Source organism: Harpia harpyja, chromosome 6 (genome assembly GCF_026419915.1).
Source record: "Harpia harpyja isolate bHarHar1 chromosome 6, bHarHar1 primary haplotype, whole genome shotgun sequence".
NCBI classification, from domain to species: domain Eukaryota; kingdom Metazoa; phylum Chordata; class Aves; order Accipitriformes; family Accipitridae; genus Harpia; species Harpia harpyja.
The window spans coordinates 44,930,599-44,954,605 of NC_068945.1; the positions used below are offsets into that span (position 1 = coordinate 44,930,599).

At 39.3% G+C, this 24,007-nt stretch overlaps 1 protein-coding gene across 5 annotated transcripts in view; it reads left to right on the forward strand.

Annotated features, from left to right (window-relative positions):
• Positions 1 to 24,007, forward strand: part of LOC128143520 (inhibitor of growth protein 3) — a 193,841-nt gene that overhangs the window by 165,903 nt on the left and 3,931 nt on the right. For all 5 annotated transcript variants that reach the window (XM_052790827.1, XM_052790825.1, XM_052790828.1 and 2 more), the window contains 6 exons: positions 94 to 211; positions 6,922 to 7,058; positions 16,152 to 16,372; positions 16,635 to 16,736; positions 16,940 to 17,027; positions 18,890 to 19,036. In XM_052790827.1, coding sequence (XP_052646787.1) covers positions 94 to 211; positions 6,922 to 7,058; positions 16,152 to 16,372; positions 16,635 to 16,736; positions 16,940 to 17,027; positions 18,890 to 19,036 — 813 coding nt within the window. The remainder of the gene's footprint in view (positions 1 to 93; positions 212 to 6,921; positions 7,059 to 16,151; positions 16,373 to 16,634; positions 16,737 to 16,939; positions 17,028 to 18,889; positions 19,037 to 24,007) is intronic.

Genomic DNA, 24,007 nt, shown 5'->3' on the forward strand with positions numbered 1-24,007 from the left:
ACTTTTTTCCTCTTTAAATGTCCTTGAAGAGGATTTCAAAGTCATTTGGATGGGTGCAGTGCTGTCATTTTCACATATTTCATTTTAATTCAGGACTGTGGTTCTCGAATTCGTCCAGAGGAGTCCTGTGGCTTGCAGCCTCTGTCTCCTGAATACCTCTCAGCAATTTCACAGACAGTGTTTAAAACCTGTGAAGCTGGAGACACAAAAGGTTTGTACTTAATCCTCTTTCTTCTGAGAATTAACTCATGCACCTCATCAAAGTAAAACTAGAAACGTTTCCTCTTTTCTACGGACATGCACTAACCTATGCACACTAAATTTAACTAATCACTTTTAATAGTTATAGATTTTTAAAATCAGGTTAGTTAGTTTATGTAACAATTTTTTGTTTAATAAGTTTCTAATCAGTGATCCACCACTGCTTGTGTTATTGTCATGTAGGCTTTAAAATGCATTGAAATATTTCAATCAAAACCATTTAAAATAGAAGTGCTTTATTCTAAATGGAAGGGATTATCTAGTCAAAATGAAAATTAGCTTTAGAAAAAGAACACAACATTTTCATCCATTTGAATTTTATATTTCCACTTCTATATTGGAAACAGAAAAACAATTTACAATTTCAAACAGTAAAGTATGTGTTTTTACATATCTTGATACCTTAAAAAACAAGATAGACAAACATTATACAATAACTAATACAATCAAGACTTCTCTCTGGTTTACTGAGAACCCAGATTACAACAGATTGTTGGACAGGTATTCATGTTTAGGTCACAGCTGCATGAAGGTTTATGCAAGTGTACTTTAACAAATCTGAGTAATCCCCAGGAGTGCTCAGGTATGCAGTCTTATTCATAGCTTAAATTGTTGCTGGATTAGACAATAAGTAATTTTGTTCAATTCTTCATTAGACAAATGAAAAAAAACCCACACTCCTGTATGGTCTACTAACAGAACTGTATTTTTTATCTTGCCATAGATAGGAGCAGCTTCTCACAGCACAATTTGCACAAACTCATGGAATAATCAATACAAAGTAAAAGGAATGTGGGAACTGCCTGAATGCATCACTTCATGTGAAACAGAGGCATATATTAATTTTGTGTTATATGAAGGGAACACACAAAGGAGACACTGTTGTACCTAGCGGTGTATTTTAATCACACAGCAAGTTGTGAATCATAAAGAAGCACAACCCATCCTATGTTACTATATCAGGACATAAAGTTCCTGACTAAAAAGCCCAAACCAAATCCGCAGAAGAGTCCTTCTGGGGCAGACAGTCTGTTTCTCCTGATACATAACATGCTTCCTCTGAATACTGCATCTAGCTAAGTGAAGCTGAATATAAAATATCTTTTACAGCCTTATTGCGAATAATATACACAATCAAAATGGAAACAAACTTCAGGAGATGTAGTCTCAAAGGACAAATGTATTAAACAGGGAAGAAAAATTTCTGCTTATAAAGTGAAGATTGCCAAGAGGTGTCTAATGACCCTAGAACTGGGGTTTGCAGTATCTGGCAACAAGTGGCTGTATAGTTTTAATGTATGTCACAACTTCCAACTGGAACTAGAAAGCATGGCTTTTTGTGGAAAATCATTCCAAATTTGTAACAACCGAATGATATCCCAATCCTGGCGGTGAACATTTTCCTAACACATATGGGAGCAATTGCAAATTCCCAGCTAAAGCAGCAACATCTCTACTTAAGTAAGTTAAATTTTCAGAGAAGCCAAGCAACGTCATTTCCTCTCAGAAGAAAACTCAAAACTTCTGCAGAAGTAAGGCAGCATCATGCACTGTTCTTATGCTAGGGAGCAGCTTAGTTGTATAGGGATACTGACGTGCTATCACAGCAAAATGTATCTGTGCTGGCAGAGGCTGGTGTTTGTGCATACGTAGGCAGAGGCTGAGGCAGAGCAGCAGAGATAGAGATGAAACCTTCGTTCCTCTGACATTAATGGTAGAACTTAGAAGTCTGCTTTGCAGTTCAGTACAACCAGGATTTCACGCCTCACTTCTAGTCCTTTGATGCAGGGCAGAGACAGTAGTTCAGGGTCTAACCAAAGGCAGAACTGGCTTCCTCCTGTCCTAGTCACCATGGCACTAGTCTTTGGAGAAAGCTCAGCATTTCACCAAATACGCACTTAATTTACATGATTTCTTTCTCTCTCTCTTTTTTTAAAAATCAATAAATACAAATTGGAATATTCAACCGGGGAAGTTTCTCTCTTTCGATCTTTTTTAGATCGTGCAATGAAATTACAGTTTTCATAGCAAAAAAAAATCCTTTTCCCTTCAGAAAATCCCCTTTGATTCAATGGTGTTTGAATGAGGCTATCACAGGAAAATTAGGTCTTTCTTCCATATTGCTGTGTTATCAATAATACAGAAGTCAGCAAGCATTAACCATGTGTTTGGCTCTTCAGAGAGAGAGAGAGAATTTGATAGAGACCATGAGGACCCCAAGTTGTGCTAAATTCCTGCAGGTGAATCGGTTACTGCAGTCTGTGGAAATTTGGTTTGCAGACAGTTACAAAATCTGGTGGGTAAGAGATCACAGCTTCACTTCTAATGTTCTGCCTCATGGCTGTGACATGCACCTTTTAGTTGTATCCCACTTTCCATGCTTTCTACAACTGTATCCAGTTTAACGTAATTCTGTACAAGCTCTCTCTTTGCATTCGACAGCTATCTGGATTTGGGTCCAGCAGAGACATAAACTGATGTTCAACCAAATGAGTGTCTCCTTTGGTTACAAACAGTAAATTTCAGTTTGGGCATCAGTCTGTAGGTCTAAGGCTATTTATTCTGTAGCATCAAAATTGTGTCCTTTTAAAAATAATTTTAGTTTTGCTTTTCATAAATGCAGGTAAAAGAAAAAGAAAAAAATATTTCTATAGCCTATTCAAGGAGAAGAAGTTTTTTAAAAGTGCCAAATAGATACCAAATGTAAAAGTAAACTAGTCATAAATCAACAAACTATCTTTAGCAGCAGTTTAGGTTAAATATTTAAATTTTGAGCTGTCAGTTTAGAAAATTCTTTTCTTTTTATATGGATAATTGTTCGGCACTAGAGAAAAACTTTGATTTTGATCTTGAAAGCAAAATATGTGTTTTTGTGGCTATGACAATGGGAAGGGTTGAATAAAAATAAAAGAGGCTGAAAGAAGAAACAAAACTATCAAATTAAATGTACAGCCTTCATTGGTTAAAACTTTTAACTTTAGGCTAATATGTTTTAAATACAAAGTAAACAGTCCTAACAAATTATTTTAAAAGTATATTTCTTTTCATGCCATTTTAGGAGAGCAGTCTTTGGGAGTACTGGCAATGTTTAATCTCATATCTTAAGCAGAAGATTTATGTATGTGACTGATAAATTGCTCTAATGAGCCAAAAATCCAGTTTACTTTCATTCTTCCTGTGGAAACCTCCTACTTACAGGCTTTCATAAAACTTTGTTTTTACCAATTTTTCATTTGTGAATAAACTAACAGCAGCTCTCTCTTTCCTGCTCTTTCATTGAATTGTAGGTAAACTTTCCCTTGCATGGTAGAGCCAATGATAACTCTTTTAGCTGAAGCACCACAAAATGGAGGCTGATGGAAATGGTGTTGAAAGCTGCATTGTGTGCTGCTACCTTATATAAATGGGGAAAAAGCAACTTATAATTGCAATAGAAAATAAGCTTAATTTCCAAACTAATATTGATTGTTTGCAATTTTTCACTGTTAATTGTCGTGTTCTTTTACATATGAGATTCATTTTATCTTTTAACACGATATTATTTTTGAAGGTTAGGAATGCATTGACTAACTGTCGTGAAGTTACAATAGGAAAAGTTCATACTAATTGGATTAAAAATGCATAAATTTACATGCCTCATTTAAAAAATCTATGTAAATGTAAAAACTACAACTATTCTGTTAGCATTAAATGTCAGTGCTTCCTATAAACATGAGTTTATCTCCATATATCCTCAATCTCTAATTTTTTTACATTTGCCACTAACCTTTAGCATATGCCAAAAATGGATCTATTTTTTTCTTAATATACCTAGAGAGCTATTGAATATAAATCAAACAAACTATTTGAAGGATGCTTTTCAAAAGGTGCTTATCACTTTCTGTTGCCAAAGTTTAAACTTTTATTGTTCAGATGTCTCAGCTTCTCAATATTCATTTTATATAGTTCTACTTTTCTCATTTATTACCTAAAACCAGATCAGCTCATAAATGTGTGGGTTGTTAAGAAGAAAATTCCATAAAATGAGGGATCTCAGATGTTGTAGACATTGCCAGAACTTTTATGTATTTGGTTTGAAAGAAAAATTACAACGTCAGGAAAAAAACTGCCCAGTTTTCATATAATTTTTAAATATAAACCACTGCCCAAACCAACTTTCAGATCATTTATGAAGAACACTACATTAGTGGTAGTCTCACAGTCCAGACCTCAAACCAACCAACCATTCTGTCCCTGCTCTGTTACTGAAAAGGCACAAAGCAATAAAAGGTATTTGCATGGCACCTATTGCTGCGTTATCTGAGACCTTGCACTTTTCTGTCTCTTCATACGACTGCTATGAAGCTGGGAATGGTCCTTTAGCCATGGATTGCAACGGGGGTGCAGAGGGAGCTGAGGGCAAGATCCACAAGTGGTGACAGAAATCTTGGGGAGTCAAAGCAAGCCTGGCCCCAGTGGTGGCCAGGAGGCCACAACCTCGAGCAAGGGACCTCAAAGGCAAGGGAGGGCCAGCGTGAGGAAGGGATTCACAATGGCCAGCACTGGAGGCTGCAAGAAAGAGGAATTGTCTAAATTCAGCCCTCGGTTTCCCAGCTGAGCAGGATATTCAACTGGAAAAGCACTCCCTGCTCCAGAACTGCTCCACTGTGTACCTTTAGATAAAGATTCACTTTAACCCCTAGATAAAAAGTCTACATAGGAACTTGCCCAGGGACCAAAGTTCAGGTCTCTCTTCTCCCCCCGCAAATTACCAGGCTACAATCATGCTATTTTCCTGTCCTAATGAATTTTGAATTTTAAAGTGGTCCTCAGCTGATAAGAGTGGGGAGCGTTGTCCTTAAGGACAAACAGCTGGGTGATTAGGACACAGACAATGCAAGTTCGAAATTCCTCTGAGCCAGGGGCGCTGGGCAGCTCCATCTCCCCGCTTGCACCCTACCACCATGGTCCTGAGCACCCCTCCTTCCCCGCCTTCCTCCACGCTGAACCGGGCTGCTTGCCCAGCAGCAGCCTTCAGGAGGCACCCGCGCCCATGGGAACCGGGGGAGCTGGGTTATGCTTACTGACCCACAGCGTGGCAAAGTCAGTGTCCAGGCTTTTATTTAGATTATTTGCTGCACATCATCTGCAAGGGGAGCTGAGGGTGGGGTGAGCGTGTTCTGCGCAGGGCAGAAGTAGCGGCAGCTGTGCAGGCTACGCAGCAGATGGAGCTGCGGTGGGATATATTCTGCCCTTAGATGTACCAGCGCGGGCTCTCGTACAAACAATTCTTGGTGCTTTTATTTAGGACTTCTTTATCTGCTAAGACAACTCACCCTGCTACTTGCCAAAACATACTTGCTTGGGACTTGCTCACTGCGAGCACAGGCTGCCTCCCTGGAAATTCCCTTGCTCCTGAGGTAGCAGCTGACTCTCCCAAGGCTGCTGGGATCCTGCAGGATTGCTTCGCTCAGCCTCCCACTCGGTCCCCGGCCTGATAAAAGTCGATAGGCAGCAGCCTTGGTTTTTTGCTCCGGCTTCTTGTGCAGCAGCAATCTATCACACACAGCGAAGCACACCCAGCTGGCTGCAGAGCTGCTGTCTGGTAGCAGTGACAGTCACAAACTCTAAGGCCAGGTCTACTCTGCAAACATTTGCTTTTGGAGTTGTTTGCTGGGCTGCGGTGAGAAACCCCGCTGTGCTAGCAAGGCCTGATAGCATTGACACAAGGACCTGGGGGCCTCCGTGGTGTTCCTCGTGTAATGCCTTTAATCAGAGCAAACGCAGGTTTTGCTAGCAGAGCTACATAGACGCTGGGAAATATTGTCAGGATGATACACCTTTGTGGGCTAGAAAAAGCGTTTCTTGCATTGATCTGAATATAAAGGCAACTGAAAAGTTTTCTGTCTTCCTTCAGAAGTTAAATCCCTCAGACTTCCAGTAGGATTTTGGAAATGAATAGCTTTAGAAAACCAAAATAACAAAACCATTCAACCTTAGGTAAGAGATGCCTAAAACCCACTGACTTTTGGTAATCCCAATTTATGCTCCTGATCTGCAAAATCATTTTTGAAAATAGGGATCAGGCTCTAATAAATCACATAGGTTATTCATCTCACCTTACTTTCACCTTCAAAATGTATATGTGTAACCTGGGACAGTCCTCTGAATTCTCACAAGTTAAATAAGTATTTTCGAGGGGAAGTCAGCCTCTCTTGCTTCATTTTTCTATCAAGGGGCTCTCAAAGTCTAGCTTCAACCAGCGACCCAACTTTTAGATGTTTAGTTGTAGATAAGAATGAATCTTGTCTTTAGACCCTTCTGAATGTAAATATTTTCTTTTTGCATTCACCCTCCTCGCCCCCTTTCCCTTTCTCATATCCCTTCTGTGGAGAAAGGACAAGCTGCTATGAGAAAGGCAACAGGAACTGGGAAACAAACCCACAAACAACTGTCAAATTTGAGCATTTGCAGCTCTTTCAGGGAAAGGAAAAACTCCCACTGTAGCTAAATGAAAAGGGCATAACACAGAGGAAGGAAATAGTCTCTTCACAGGGTTGGGGGACATTTAATTTAGGGAAAACTCCCATGACAAAATACTCAAAAAATATCTCACTTGCTGTATAATAAAGCTACTCACAAAAATACAGGAGGTACTGACATCCTGTTGCTGTTTTCCAGGGCAGTGGATTGTCCCTTGCCTCAGCTGCTCTGACAACAGGACCTGCGACTGGAGAGAAATAACGTGGCAGCCCCACGGCTGCCGATACTCGGTGCTAGCCAAGCCCGAGCTCCAGCGCTGTGTGGAGGGCAGAAGGGTACGTAACAGATTTTACATTTAAATTCATTTTTATTTACCTGGAGGTTTAGTGTCCTGAAGCTTTAAAAACAATTTTATGATTAATGTGTAAGAAAAATCCCTTTTTATTATAACTGGAAAAAGATTCGGATGGAAAATCCACAGGGATGAAAACCAACCGTTATCCATAATTTAGCCTCATACACAGATGCAGTTGTCTGCTGCCATTTCACATAGGAGCTTAGGTCACACCAGTGGAGTTTCAAGACCTACGGTGTATGTGGTTACCAGGTAGACCTGCAGTGAGTATATAAGGACTGTAAATGGAGGATGGATTTGCATTGTTGTCACAGTTTGTCTCACACTTGACATGCAAGTTGGGTTTCTTCTGCTGCATACCTAATGCATGGCATTGCTTGTGCACACTAATCTTACCAAGTCTTCTTGCACATTCTTTTCTTGTAGTGAAGCTTCTAAGGTGATTGCTTGGAAATACAAGGTCTCCTTAATAAGCATGCTATGACTGTAAAACTGTTGAGAGAGAGCTCTGATCTGAGGCTCAGGTACCTTACTGAGGATACAAGTATCCAGAAAGTAAGTAATTAATTGTTATCAAGATTTTTATAGTGTATTGTTCAGGTAAGAAAGTAGTAACTAAAAGTGGCATTTTGGTAATCCAAGAGCATTTCTATATAGACAAATACAAAAATAATAGTCTTTCAATTAACATTTCCTCCTTCTTTTTTGGGAATTTCTTGTCCTGCACAAAGTCCTTCTTTGCCATTTGGCTTTATTCCTGCCTGTGGTTTTCTCCATTACTGTAGGGCTGTGGGTTTCTCCTAACATATTTTTCTAAAAAACCATAGGTTTATATGACAGAGGAGAAGCCTGATTTGCTCCTCATGTACAAAACAAGCACTTCTGGATTGACCACAGCAAAAAATACAGAAGAATTTGATAGCTTTGCTTTGGTCTTTAATTTCCATAGACATCGGGTTGTTTCAATAAGCAAACACCCTTTGGTCAGACAATTGAAGGATAGCAGAGGAACAATATGCCGCTAAGGAAGTGGATTGCCAGGGTATTGCTGGGAGGATTATGCTGACGTTCCTACCTCCTGATTCCGACCACTGACATTCACCAGTGTCAAAAACAGGACAGCGTTTGTTAAGGGTCCGTTAAAACCAAGTATATGAAATGTTTGTGAGCTTGATTTCTTAATTCAAATTCCACTATGTTCTGACTCTCTGAGGTCACTGATCTATTCTAGTGTCAGATGAGAGCCAGATCCTATGTGATCTACATTAACGCCATGCAAGAAAAATCTCTGTAAAACTAATTGCACTTGTTTCCCATTCTGCATGTTCTGCAAAAGTCTTCCATCATTGTCTGATAACCTTCACTGCTCTGTAGAAATCTGCTGAATCATTCCTGTTACCTTTGCACAGATGTCTATTTAACTGGTTTATTCTTTTAACGTCATCACTCTAGCGCATGTTCCCCTTTTGGTATATTTCTCCTATATCTTTCCCTCTGATGTTATTTTTGTCATCACTTTGCAGTGGTTTTGTGTGGCATTTTGCAATAGCATTTTTGTTTCCTTCACCAAAAGAATAAATGCAGAGCCTGGACCAACTCCCTCATGTCAGTAGAACTTAAGAACTAAGAAAGACTTTCTTCATACCTAAGTCAGATGACTAAAAATTGTCATCTGCTTGGGTGACAAGGTCCTGATTCTGCCTGTGATTAAGACAAACATTAGAATTACTTTACACAGTCTAAGCAATGTAGTAGAAGAAGGTTTTTTTTTTTCAGGTGCTCAGTGAAAGAGACTTTTGCCTGTCAGTTGCCTTGTATGCTATTATATATGTTCAAGCAACCTGGATCTTTTATAAGGGGGCTATTGAGTAGCCAGCAAGATATAATTCTTGTGAACAAATACATTTTTAGTACACAAGAGATTTCGGTAACCATCTATAAATATTTATATTTCCTAATGTGTGATATTAGTTTCAAACCATTATATACCTTGTCTTTAAGCACTACAGAGATCACTGACTTCTCAAACTAATGACATCATAGTTTCCATAATAAAATAAGCGGAAGGTTTCAACACTAGAAACGTAAGCAGACTGCAAAAAAAAAGCATGAGTGCAAAACATAAGGGCAAAAATCATCAACCCAAGTGAGGACACTGAGATGATCTAGAATGCTGTTTGATTTATATTGTCATTTGTTGAAGTTAGCTAAGAACAACAGAACTCACTCATGTGTCCACTTCTCAAAATGGGCTCAACTAACCTATGTGCCCCTGTATTCTGGGGTTTTTTAGTATGCCACCACACTGTGAATATTCAGCTTGTGTATACTTTGGTCTCTGGAGTTTAAAATCCTTTACAAAGGAGTCATGTATCATGATCTACATCTGGATTCTTGCTCAAAGTTTATTCTGAACTAAGGCAGTAAGACCTCCATACACCCCACGTAATTACCAATCCTTCCTCAGGAAAGCAGAGACATGTATATCTGTAGAGTCTTTGGGTCAAATGACATCATACCTTCCATCACAACACTAACAGTCCTCTGTGACTGAATTTCACTTCTGAATACCTTCATAAAAAATTCCGAGTCATGCAAGATTTCACCAGGAATTACAGGTAAAGCAAGTAGCGACATCTGTGATCCACTAGGCTGAAGTCTTTGATTTCTGTCCTGGAAAAAATATAACTCAGTTTCACTATTCTGATCCACTGGCTTTACTTCTTACAATTAAAAACATCATGACAAGACATTATAAACAACATAAGTGTCTGTGATTATGTCTTTTCTTCTAAAAAGGAGGTGTTAATCTTTATGCCGCTGTCAAATTCCAACTATGATAACTGCAGGCTGTTTTCTTATGCTCCCTTATTAGTTTTGTATGAAGAAAAAAAAAAAAGCCTACTTGTCTTTCTACTTTTAATGAATGTGAAGGGAAGCATGCTATGACTTAACCATTGCTGTGCTGTGTCCATGATATGGGTGCACTTCAGCAATTGATGAAATAATATGTAAAACGAATGCTCTTTTTGGCTGAAATGCAGCACGTGTACCTTTAAGTGCAATCTTTCTGTTTTTCTCATGTTTCATAGAACAACAGTAAAATGCAGCATTCAGATGTGTCTCTTGCTTATTTATTTCTTTTATGAAATTTTCAGTGTTTCTGAGATATGTTTATGGTCACCCAAACAGAGCCTTTCTTTCCTATCTGTATCATAAATAAGCCTTAAAAAATGCTTTCTAATTTGTTTTCTAACTCCAGGCTGCTTTCATGTCTTATATTAAAATTGATTTGCTTTTCAGAGCTCATGTCTAAAATTGTCATCTCCTTTCTCTATGACAGAAATCCATTTTCCCTGGCTATGACTTCCAATTGATTTCACATCATCATTAACTGCTGGTTTAGTTTGTGTGCATATTAGTTGTGTGCAAAATTAGTTTGGTTTTGTCTGTGTTTGAGCTAAGTTGTCTCTGTTCCATAAAAACATAAGACCACCTGTAGCGAAATTAATAACACTCAGATTGTTTGAGACATAAGAAAGGATATACTTCCACAAAAACAGTTTATGAGGCCTTATTTTGCTTTACGATGTGTTAGCAAGACTAGTCAGACATATGTTTGCATTTCAGACACAGTAAACAGGAAAATTTTGAAGTGTTGAGGCTAAGGTGATTCTGGCTGAGTAGATTTTCATTCAGTCCACTTTTAATAGCTGCAGTCTTTTTTCTCCTCCATTTTAAACTCTTACTAAGGCTAACAAGATGCAGGCTGTGTTGTTCTTAGGGAAGTCCACATGTATGCCCTAATTGAATCAAAGAAATAGGCAATCATAATAAAAATATTATATCTGTATTATACTGGCTCAACAAAATCCTCTGTAACTGTGGTTAATGAGTTTTTGCTGTAAGATTTATACAATTCTATTAAGACATGATGCTTTGATTTTTGTGCAAGAACTTTAAAAAATGGGTGAAGGAAAAGGGGTTCTAACAGGTAATTATTTATCCAATTAGCAGCGTATAGAAAGCTGGCCTCAATAGCAGAGGGGATATGTATTTTGTTTATCATTGAGAAATACTACTCAGAGTTTAGTCTTATAATAAAGTACCATTGAGTCATGTGTAATTAAGAACAGGAAATATGAAAAGGCAATATTTGCAGAAGTACTTAAAATTCAGCTGTTAAAACAGGAATTTTAACTTAAAATTTCTTAATAATATTTTAGAGTTAAGTAGTGTTTTGGACTTACAGGTGTTTAAATTTCCTAAGTGTGGTTAATTTATAATGATAGGTCTGGTTAAGAAGTGAATTCCACTATGCTTACACAATCTTTTAAAGCCTTTAAGCTATAATGGAATTTTTCACACAAAACATTTGCAACAGAAGACACTGAAAACATCTGTCTGTGTGAAAGCGTTGGTTTTTGTCTGGTAAAATTATAACCTTATGTATGTCTGATCCTTTAGTCATCCTGTAGACAAATGCCCCATTGACCTGAACAGTACATGACTAAGCCTTGTGCCAGACTGTAAGGAAAATGAGATATGGCATATTCTACACACCTGAGCCATCATTTTGCTCATTATTGTCATAGAGCTAAATACAGAATCATCCCTAGAGCCCTTGGTTCAAATTTTATGAAATACCACATGACACACACAACTACAGTAAGTTCATGCAACTGTATAGAAATAAATGTGGCCATAGCTACCACACATTCAATTACACTAAGTGATTATTGGAATTCATTGAACCTCTTGGATTAGTTGAAGGACATAAGTTTTCTTGCTGGGGCTAAACATCGCTTATTTTAGCCTTTGCATCTTCCAAGCGTTTGCTGAAAATGAAGCTGACTTGCCAAAGGTGGACTTTGAAAGGTGCTTTCTGATGGCCTGCATACCCCGACAAAATGTGCTTGGCCAGCTCGCACAAGGGCAGTTTGAAAAGCAGGTAGGATTACCTACGAATGTCCTCTTCTTCAACCTCAATTTTTTTTAGGGAAAAGAAAAAGAAGAATTTGTTTACTTTTCCAGGATTTACACGTCTCATAGCATGGTTAAACCAATAGTTAGAAGCAGATTGTTGGATGCAGACATGGTCTTAATGAATGGATGCTCTGTGTGTGCGGATTTGCTGGTGATGTGCTGTGCATCCACCAGTCTGGGATACACTGGATTACAAGGGATGCATATCGTTCTATCTGACATCTTCTCTGGACTTATGGGAGAGCATTCCCTTCAAAATCCCAGCACACAAAATCTCTAGAGTGTGACTGCTGATACCTTCCCATGAAGACTGCAAACAGACTTCAGAGCTCTCCGTCAGGACTAGAGGGCAGGGACCATAGGTTTCACATAATGCAGTCCTGGTTTTAATGACATATCTTTCAACAATGCTGTGATTTCACCGTGAAAGGCGTAGCTGGAGTTAAACAGATTTGCTTGATTCCAGTGATACAGTCCTGGTATGGCTCATACCTACCTGAACAGTCAAAGGCTTCTTGACTGAAAGCCAACATGGTTGCTATAATTGACTGACATCTTTGAGGATGACCTACACTTTTGGTCTGGCTTTCCGTACAACCACAAGTCCACTTTGGCTCATTTCTCTCTTCCCCACTTACATCAAGTCTTGACTATTCTCTTAGCAGACCTGGTTCTGAGTGTTCAGGTTAATTTCCCTAGTGAAACAACTTGTATTCCTCACCAATGTGATGTTGCCATCTGTCTCACTCCTGACTCATCCGGCTCAGCCACACCTTCCTCTAGGAACAAGTATACATTCCCAGATGGACACTCAGACACTCAATAGCATTAGCTGTCTGATCTGATCTCCTGAGCTTCTGCTTTACCTCCTCATAAGAAGCTTACTTAAGAGTGAAAATGGAGATATTCTGAGGCTCAGAACTCACTCCTTCTGAGATGGGCTGTGTGCAGTCTCATCAGTCTTGTGATAATTTTTTTAGAAGTATGTCTGGGCCCTAACAGTTATCTGTTTCATACAGTTCTACTGACTACTCTAAAAGAATCTGCTCTGACTCCTGTCACCCCCTTCATGTTCTCAAAACATCAGGACAACAACAATAGTACTATTCTAAGGCCCACCTGATATTTTCCTATGGTGCCCAGCATCATGCCATTTACAGACTAGAACTGCTACTTTTAAGAGGTGATCGTCCCTAACTTGTCTCTCTTGGTACTGGTTTTCTAAATGGCTGCACATAGTGCCCTCCCATCCGCAGACCTGGCCAGCTAGGTACCCCAGCACAGCCTTGAAAACTCATTCATGGATCCACCGCTTGTGTGTGTGTGCGTATGTAGGTGTAGAAACTGTAAAGCCCTACAATGCTAAAGTAGTTAATCATGTAAATGGGGGTGGGGGGTGGGGTGGTGGTGGTGTATGTTTTGCTCTAATTTTGACATAACAAAAAAATGGGAAGGAGACTGAGGAGTCAATCTCAGTCTTTGATGCTCTGCAATGTTTGAGACTTTGGGAATATTTAGAATGACACTTCACACTTAAACTGCTAGAGAATACACAATGTTGGCACAACAAGACATCTGCGCATCGTGTTCATTGGCCTTCACCATGGTTCTTCTCTCCTTTTTTTCCATGAAGGGTGTTGTTCTGCTATTTGAAATCAGTGGTAGATGAGATTAGACCAAATACAGTTAGAAGGAGAAAATATCTATCTGAATCCTAGTCACAGTAGAATGAAGAGTGAGTTAAAAATGCCACATCTGCCAAATCAGTGTAATTAATAGCTGAATATGCTCCTTTGCAATTAGAATTCCCTATGTGCAGTGATAACAAAATGGTATTGTATGTTATTAGAAGTAGAAGAGAAACAGTCTAGCATGTACTACCAACTGCTCTATGTGTGTAACCTGGTAGAGCCTGTTTGTTATTCTGCTAATGATGTGTTGTGTTTTTACAGAAATGTTCTCACCCGCATTGCAAGTTAATGATATCCTTGCCTGCTAATATCTGAGAACTGCTTTTTAAATAGATACACATCTAGATACTACAGTGATGGACTTATGAAATGGAGATTAAAGATACATGGATATAGACAGACTGGAGAGATTAACAGATTTTGCAAGTTAAAAGAATTGTTGTTTAAAACCTCAAGTTAACCTACATTAAAATTAGGACATATTGTAAGCATGGACTGTCTTCCTAATTGTGCATGTTTGAGTCTGTCAGAAGAGGGAAGGAAAGAATATCCAACGAGGCCTTCCAAGGACCCAAGGATCCTTGACTTCTGTGAGTCATGTTATGCTTGGTTTACAGAGGTTTCTTCTGACACGATGTGAAAAGAGTTGGAAATCCCCTTGCATGTGAGAGAAGTGCTTGTGCAGTACAAGCATGAACAGCAGCTGTTTAAGAATTTACTGTATGAAGCAGCTTTGAGAGGTCCAGGACAGGAGGTAAAAGAGCCTCTATGTGCTCAGTGCTTGTTTTAATTTCTTTGCTACTATACATAATCTATCAAGGGCTTCTCTGCAGCCCATGATGGGCAAGGCATGGGAAGTTCAAGTCATTGTCATGCCTATTCTTGGCCCTGCCACCAGATAGGTTATGTTCACCTGAAACTGCTTCTGTTCTGTGGGAACCATCATTGGTACACTGTTGTGGCTTATTTTTAATCACAGTAGGTTCATAGTGGGAACTGGAATCAGTTCCTAAAACTGTGTCATTCCTGAAGGGAATAGATAAATAGAGATGTAATAGATGAGAGGAGTCCAAGATAAATAGAGATGTGATAGATGAGAGGAGTCCAAGATGCTTTTACCACATAAAATCTCTAAGAGAAGCTTTGGAAATGTATTCTTGAACATGTAATCTTGTATAGTCTGAATTCTATTTGCATAACCAAATATTCAAGGTGGAAGTGGTAAAGCATCAAACCCCAAATCAAATTAAGAAAGCAAACAACAAAAACCCAACTTAGAGGGTGGGTGCCAGAGGAGGTAGGAGAAACCCTGTGCAGAGAACTGGGCTGTTACTGTGTTATGGCTCTATGGGGTTTCTGACTCCCAGTTTTACATTTATGCTCCTCTATGTGGATTTCTGGCTGAGGTGACTGTGGTAATAACCGACTATGCGCACAGTTTCATTGGCAAATGACAGTGAACCTGAGTTCTCTTCCCCTTTGGACTCTTTTCATTGCTTACATGTCCTCTTCTGCAGGAGGAAATGCTAGTCCTATCCACTAAAAATAGGGCAATTACATTAAAAAAAACCCCACATGTTAAGTTTCATGGTCTCCACATACAGAGATGCTTGATTCGTCAGGGGATTCTACAGAATAAGTAGGAGCAAGCCCAAATCTGACTTCTTCATTCATTTGCAAGTTCGGAGTAGCCCAGCAAAGACTGCTGATACTTGAAGTACTTCTGTCACCCTGGCAGCACTTCTAACTCCCTTCAGGCCACGATGCTTCCTGGTGGTCACATCACACATGCCAGGAGTCTGTTCAGATTATCTTCCACCAAAATAACTCCCTTTTTTTCCCCCTCTGAAATTGCAGAAAGACCATCTCTCTACAAATAAGGCAGCAGCTGCATCCATTGATATGTGTGTGTGTGTGTGTGTGTGTGTTACTTTGGTGTAAATTCTAATGAATCACATTTATGGAAGACAGACATTAACCAAGATGTGCTGTGTAGGAGCAAGCCACATGAAAAACTGGAGGAACGAAAGCAGGAAACTACAAGCAATCACAAGAGCCTCTGTACTAGCAATTGGAAGTAAATATAAACTTAAGCAAAAGAAATTATCAACAAGGATGAAAATGCAGGGCTAACTGTGCAGCTATAGCCATCTGTAACCTGTACTTTTTGTCTTTGAAACACATAATGTAGCTTTTTGTTAATCAGATCACACAGATTTTGCTGAAGCAGAACTTTAGTATTGAGATGTCAGGGCTGGAGAACTGGCAGCTCACAGAGATATTTCTTGAACATTATAAGAAGTGTTTAAAAACCTGCAAAGGAGCTGTATTCTTTTCTTAGCTTTTGGTTTTTGGAATGTACAACTTCTAAGTCATACCTTTTTTTCCATCCAAAGATTCTTTTTATAGGTGACTCAACTAACAGAGGGATGATGTACTATCTAATAGAAAGGGTGAATAAGACTCTTCAGGAATGGCAAAAGACTCATGATGTTAAATGTTATCATAATATCAATGAGGGGAAAACATTTATCAGTTACTCCTACTACCCCCAGTTTTGGATGAACGCAAACCAGAGACCGACTTTTGAAAAAGCACTAGAACAACTGCTGCAGAGGTACCGTACAAACTCTATTGCTGGCTTGTTTGTATTCTCATTCTATTCACAAATGTGTTTAACACGTTTTACAATTAAAGTCCATAAACAATTAAACATAACGTATGCAGACCGTATTGTGTGGTTGAAAAATAGTAGAAAATGACATCAGGCCTCTGATCAGGATGCCAGATACAGTTCACTGAAATGCAATGCAGTGCAGTTAAAATGTTTGCCATCTGTTTTAAGGCAACATGTGTTGTTTTTCCTTTCTGGGTTTCAGATCACGTCCCCTGGAGAACACAGACCAGACCGTATTAATTGTAGGTGGCGTTCAGTGGCTTAATTCCAATCACCTGCAAATTATCCAAAAGGTGTTGAACAGGTAATGTTATGTACTTGGTGTTATTCCAAATCTTGATATGATAAATTATGAGAAACAACTTGACAAAAATTTTTAAACACAAACATTTCATTTGTTTTCTCATGGGTGTGCACTTAAGTGACTTTGAAAAAATAAAAATGCAATGTCTTTTGATGTGTCTGATAAGTAAAATGTGTGTCCTTTTTTTTTCATTCGCTAAACAGGGAAAATCTATCAAATATCCTGGTAATTATCAAATCCATAGGGATGGGCTTTCACCTCCCAGTGGACGGAATACATTCTCTGTCACAGGTAAGCTACAGTACGTTTAGAGTGCATTTTCACGGAAAACTTGTCATTTCAGCAATAATTTTGCTGTCTGGTCAAAATATGTTACGACCTCTGCTGAGCAAGCTTTAGGTGGATCAAAGAAAGATTAGTGTTTGCCTTTGCTCATACTGCTTGCTAATACGGATTCAAACTAATTTGCCTTATTTCATGGATTCCACCGCAATCAGAGCACCGTTCGAGACACCGTGCTCAATCAGCCATCCCAAGAACCAGAAGAAGCTCCAATATTAAGCCTGCTGCCAAAGTTGAGAAATCGAACTGGGGATAGGCAGATTGCTCTGTGTACCACGTCGAGCACAGGCCCTCCCCAGGCTTCCTCCATGGTTACTGCCAGATCAGATTCACTGCTCTGGCTGCATTGCATGGCTCTCCATAAATCTATCTAAACCTACCTATGAAGCCAGAACATTACAGAGCAGCTGGAATGGACCGGTGAATCTAGCCTGTTATTTGTAGGTTAATCGGATGTTACAGTCAGTTTAAATCATATCCAAGACTCTCAGAGTAACAGATGGGCTCATTGCAATGTGCTCTGTAACTCATTCACTTCAATATTTTTATTTACAATTTGGGCGGTAGTTCTCTATTGAACACATATAAAATGCGTGGATGAGACGGGGCTGGGAAGCGCCAGAGGGCAGAACGGAGTAAATGATGCCTACCAGCGCTCCAGCTATTCACAGGTGTTGAAAAGAGAAAATTATTAGCTTTCACAGTTTACGTACAGCACTCCTATCACACTGGGGACTGGCGCCAACTGTCTTTTAGCAGCCATAACACACTGCTGTATTCAGTGTGTGACTTACTGCTGCTCACACCCTTCTTTTCACTGTGGAGGCTGCCCTGTCAGATTTTGCCCATTTTTTCTAAGTTAGTACTATCTGCTTTGTCTCTACTGAATGTCTTCTTACTGATTCCAACCATTTCCTTAATTTATCCGGATGACCAAATTAGGATACAGTAGGAAAATTGTTGGCATCAATATGAAGAAACGTTGTTGTAGCTCCTGCCATAGCTTTCAGCAGAGTTTAGTCCTAGGATGAAGCAGCAGAACTTTGATCGAAGGTAGGTGGAGAAAGCATAGAAAGAGTATTAAAGGCTTCCCAGGACTACCTTTTTCTGTTTCTCATCCAGTAAATTTATAAAACTCCAGAAATCAACTACAGTGCATAACTGACATTCTTTTCCCTTTCAATGTTGGAATCATATGCCAAATTACCCATGTGGTTTGGGCGCTCTGGACTTCTGGATTACCCCAGCTACTCTCAAAGCCCTTCTGTCTGCAGTATCAAATCCACCGCCTTACCAAATTTATGGCTAACCTTTTTTCTATTCCTGGCCTTCCTGCAGTATCCTGAGAAATAATAATCTGTTCTGCAGTATAACCATTTCTAAGATACCCATAGCCCTATACTCCTTTTTAAGCAACAGTCTCAATGACTTTGATTTGAAGCTGAATTTTTCTTTACAGGAACAATTTCACCATTTGTTGCAGACAAGTTTATAATAGAATTTTTTTTCTGAATTACACCTCATATAGGCTAAATTCATATTAAAAAGTTACCCAGTAATTATATTTTAAACAACATTGAAATCTTCCTGTGAAGGAAGCTGCACAACTACTGAAAATTAATTATAAGTTCTGCAGAAGTCTACAACAGTCTTGGAGTAATAGCTATTTTCAAGATTGAATTTATAGTAATTCATGTCTGGTGTGTAACATAATTGCTTTATTCAAAATGCAGTTTTGCTATTCATTTCCATACAATAACCTTTAAACAGTCCTTCTGACAAGACATTGCAATATTTTATCTGGAATGCAGGCAGAAGTGCAAAACTTATGGAATGAAAACTTGATTATTCTGGATACAGCAAAAAATTTCGGCTATGAAGTTGTTGACACCTTTGTCATTACCATGGGACGTTACAAAGAATTCCTGCAAGGGAAGTGTGGCTGCCATTTCCATGAGGTAATAGTTTACACTTGTATCATTCCCAGGTATTTAAGAGAGATTTTAACTGTCGGGTGCTTAGAAGGTATGCAACGAGATTCACATACGTGACTCAAAGTTAGGCCTGAATAAAATCCATGGAGACAGCAGTTTGTATGGCGGCACTTGTCCCTCGCTGCTCAGAGTGCAACGCTGCCCGAAGATGGGCCGAACTGCTGTAGTGGTGATTCCTTGAAATAAAAACAAGCATGCACTTCTGCAAAGGTAACCCATATAAAAGGATGTTGTACCGTTTCCAGGTTCTTATGTTATTTGCTGTGCGTTACATATCCCTACTGCTTCTGCATGGACTCAGTTTATCTTTTTGCCATACCTCAGTCTCACAGGTTTTTGTATGAAGCATTCCTAACTGAGCAGCTCAGCAGAATCCCATCGAACCATAGGTACATTTAAAATGGAGCTTAAAATTGAAAGACCAACCTTACTGCTGTATATGTTGTTGTATGTCTGAGAGAGAGTTATCTGGGGTAGTTACAGTGACCGACTACAAACAGAAGTGTAAGTCTCTTGTTCTCACTCACGCCCATAATTCTGCTTTCTTTTTTGTCTGAAATCTATAGAAATTCTATCTTCTGTTTTCTAACTACTGGACTGGTGAAACGGGGACATGGTAAAATATATGAGTAGGGCAGCTGAGAACATATTCTTCTGTTCTTTCGAAGTTCTGGCAAGGAATCTTCAAAATATATTACAAATGAGAGGATTAAATCAAAAACGAATAAGCAAACACATTATTATATCTAGGCACAAAATCAGCCCAGAGGCTGCCAAACCAGTGAAAGTAAAGAGTTTGAAAAACACGATATTTAAAGTTTTTCTGGTTTCCTTTAAGATGTATTTTGAGTATGTGGTATGTCTTTTTATAGTGAGTGCTCTTCCCCATCAGCAAAGGAGGGATCTGTTTTAGTTTTGGATTTCTTGTACCTTATGTATAGCAAATGAAGAAGTGCACCCCTGGTTTGGTGCAGGCAACCCTGAATGAAAACAGAGTATAATTTCTGAGTAGTCAAGTAAGCAGGTACCCTCTGCCATAAGGCTGATGATAGTAGTTTTGCATATGAAAGTTAAAGAACTCTCACCACCAGACTATTCCTGTAGCTTCCAACCAAGTCCTTCTTCATACCCATGCCACCAACTTGTTGGTATAAAAGGCCAGTTCCTACGTTCCTGTTATGAGTGGTCAGCCTGCTGAGAATCCAAATGCGTCATTCATTGCCCTAAAGAAGACCCATGAATATTACATTACTCCCTTTGGAAACCAGAAAAAGCTTTGAGGAATAAAGTAGGCTCATATCTTTCCAGGTGCTTAGCTCCTGATTCCTAGTAAAAAATATTTCTTCAGTGAGAACTGGAATCGTGCACTCAGACATCATCAGTAACCCCATGCCTCAATTCATGGCTGGATGTAAGGGCAGAGAAGCCTTCTGCTACCTCTATAGATAAAGTCATGTTTAGCACAGTAAGAAATTGCATGTGATGCTACAAGGATCTTCGTTCTTATGAACTGAATCTGGGTTGTCTGTTTAACAAAAGGCTAGGAAACTACCATAATTTATTCCATTAAAATCTGTTTAGGACCATAAAACTTGAACTGTCATATCTTTCAGGAAGATTGCATTTCCTCTGAGTGATCGAAAGAGAGAGGACACATGTAAGTTCTTTCACAGAATGCAATATAGAATGAGAAGAAATTGTTACCAAAAAGTTAAAACTGGAGGAAAAAAAAGGATGCAATGAAATAAGTCTCTTTGAAACCAAGAGTTAATGAATTTATGCTGTTTCACAGTCAGCTGGAGGCTTTGAGCCAGTAAAAAGCTACTAGTTGGAAGAAATCTCAGGAGTTTGGTTACTGACTAGAATAATGACACAAGCAATTTGTATCATTTAGAAGACAGAACTCCACAAGTTAATTCTTATGGCGAAAACCCTAGAACTTTTTTTCTTACCGTTATCAAAAGTGCACAAATATTAAAAAAGACTATCACCCACGCAAGTGAAATGCTAGCATTTTTTCAGCATGAATTTAGGAATTTGTTTTCTGCCAAAACAAATTGCTTCAAATAAGAGAGACCGCCAAATGTTTTCTGAACCTCTCAAGAGAAGGATAAAATCCCTTTGCTTATTTTGCCAAGTCATGCCTATTTTTCTGTAAGCCTCACTCTTGGCCAGACCTGTTCCCAGGACCTGGACATGTGCAGGGTTAACACAGGAGCTCCACAGGGCTTCACAGGTGCAAAGGAGGGACATGACACCAGGAATGAAGTGGAAGCACTAACTTTTGCTGTGAAGAAATGTCAGGATAGCTATGATATATTTTTCTTAAAGATCCGAAAGAAGCAAAGATCTAAAAATAAGGTTTCCTTCATCAGACACCCACAAGATACACTGGAAAACAAAATATACTGTGGCTAATTAAACCTAGGAGTAGTTTAAAACAAACAAACTGAAATTCAGTGGTGATGACAGTAAAATTCAAGCATAGGCTCTGGCATGTCCTTGCGGTGTCTGCTGGCCAAGGACTAGCATAGCAAGCCTAACTTTTTTCTTGTAGCCAGTGGATTATATTTAATTCTTTCAGCCACAGCAGTCACCTTTGCATAAAGCAGAATAAAAACCAGAATAACTGTAAGACTTTGATTTTTCTCCTTAAATATCACAGAGATATAATATCAGAGACAGTCTGCCAGACAACAAATGCATTCCCAAAGGAGAGTGGGGAGGTAATCACCTGCCACTGGTTGGGCTTCTGCTCCAGTATGAGGCTCACTGGGACCGAGCAGAGGTTTGGGAGCGTTGTCAGACCCATCTGACCTCACGTGCTGTGTGTCAACCTCACAGCTGGTTTCCACGTCAGGCTCCTCAGCAGCTCACATGTTTTCGGCCCATTGCCATGGCCTCTGTCCTGCTTTGGGACCAAACACAGCAGGCGTGGTTAGTTAACCGATCCTTTAATCTACTCTGCTCAGTACATGAGAGAGGCACAAACGCAGCTGAGTCCAAATGGAGCTGGAAAAGAGGGAGTAGGTCACAGAGCAGATATTTATGCGATGGATAAATAGTCCCATGGAGTAAATGCCTCCCCGCATTTCACCCAAACAGCTATATTGACCCTTTTTTGTCTAGAACCCAGATGTTGGTGTCTTCGTGGGTCATTGCTGATGCTCACCATTTCCACAGCTTTTGAGCGAAACGGAGAGCTTCAAAGTGAAATATTTCAGATGCTTGGTATGGAATTGGGTGGAAAACAGCAGGGCGTGATCAGTCATCAGCATTTTTCATGCACTCCTCCATCATTTTGTATGAGCTCATGTGCAGATTTGGCCTTGTTTCTCTGCCAGAGGAATCTCAACAGAGAGTATGTGTTTCTAGGGAGGATCAGGGGAGAACAAGGCTCACAGAGCTCTTGTTAATGAGGCTTAAGAGGTCGTTGCACCTGAAAGAGGCATAGATGTGCCCAGGAGAATCTATCAGCCACCAAAAACCAGACCTGATCCTTGAGGAAAGCAAAAAGAAAGTCCTTGAATGCTTTTGATACCTCGTTAGTTTTAACAGTTTCATCATCAGTTTATTTCTGCAACCTGGCAAATGGAGTTTCATCAGGTGCTGAAGCAGTTTGTGCTAGGAAAATGGCATTTTGCCTCCAAGGACGAAGCCAAGAACACTGTGTAAAACCCCAGCGCTTTTCATGTTTTAAGAAAACCAATGAGATGGATTAAATCTACTGCTTTGTACTTTCACTTTCTTTCTCTTAAAAAATGACCTCCTAAACTCCAGGAAGACAGCATCCCTCTGTAAATGCCACCTGAGCTGAAGCACGGCCATGCAAGAACAGAGGGCTGGCCATTCTGTGCGGTCAGAAAACAAGAACTGAAATGCATTCAGCAGTTCGCATTTAGTTCTCACTAGCTGGCCAAACAGAAAGCTATTTCCCCTGACTGTTCTGATAAATTATTTGAATTCCCACCAATGCACATCAGAGGGCCTCGGGTCACCCAGCTAGCATAGAAGTCCGCAGCTCTGTAGACCCTACAATCTTCTCTCAGATTGCCAAGGGATCTGGACTCACAAAGGGAATATATTGATCTGGGACAAAAAATCTTGCATAACTCTGGCACTTTCTGCCCAAACATACTTCTAGTTCTATGCGCACATGCAAACTTGATTTTTCAATTATGTCATTCTTCACAAATGCTTATGGAGATGTAGATTGGCCAGCAGTTATAAAGACCTTTATGGAACCTATTTTTTAATTCAGATTTATTTCCTAGTTTAATGGCAATGAAATCATGGTCACAACATAAAAACTAGCAACCTTGGGATTTTGGTATCTTAATCAGTGGCTGGCTGCTGGATGAACATTAGATTGCATTCCTGGGAGATTATGCCTAACAGGAATGCAGTTTGGGTGACTGGTTCAAGGTGGCATTGTTTTGAAATAGTTGTAAGATCTAAGGCACTAATTTAGAAAAATGAACCTCCAGTAATTGCCTGAAAACAAATAACAGCCCTTGGCTTAGCTGTATCAAATTGATCAGAGGATATATTAATTTTCTACATGGATAATTCCTGGTCTTTTTTTAGTTCAGCCAGCTCCCTCATAGCTTCTCTGCCCAGTCTTTCAAGCCTTTGCACATGTTACTCCTTCACTCACATTTAATTTTGTATGAGCTTCTTCATTATGAGCTGCACTATGTATAAACATTGTTTCTGATTGGCTGTTCAGTGACAGTAAATATACATTATATTTTTAAAAAGCTAATAGCTTCTGCATAAATATCAGCATTAATAAATGAAGTCTGCTTTTTCAAGTGTCTGCTGTGATTGATATAGCAGGAAAAGTGATGGGTATCAGAGCTATCAAGTCAGCATGTATTTACTCTTTTAAAAATAAGTTAACCACTTGGCCCCTTTTCTGCTTTGTCTGGGTTT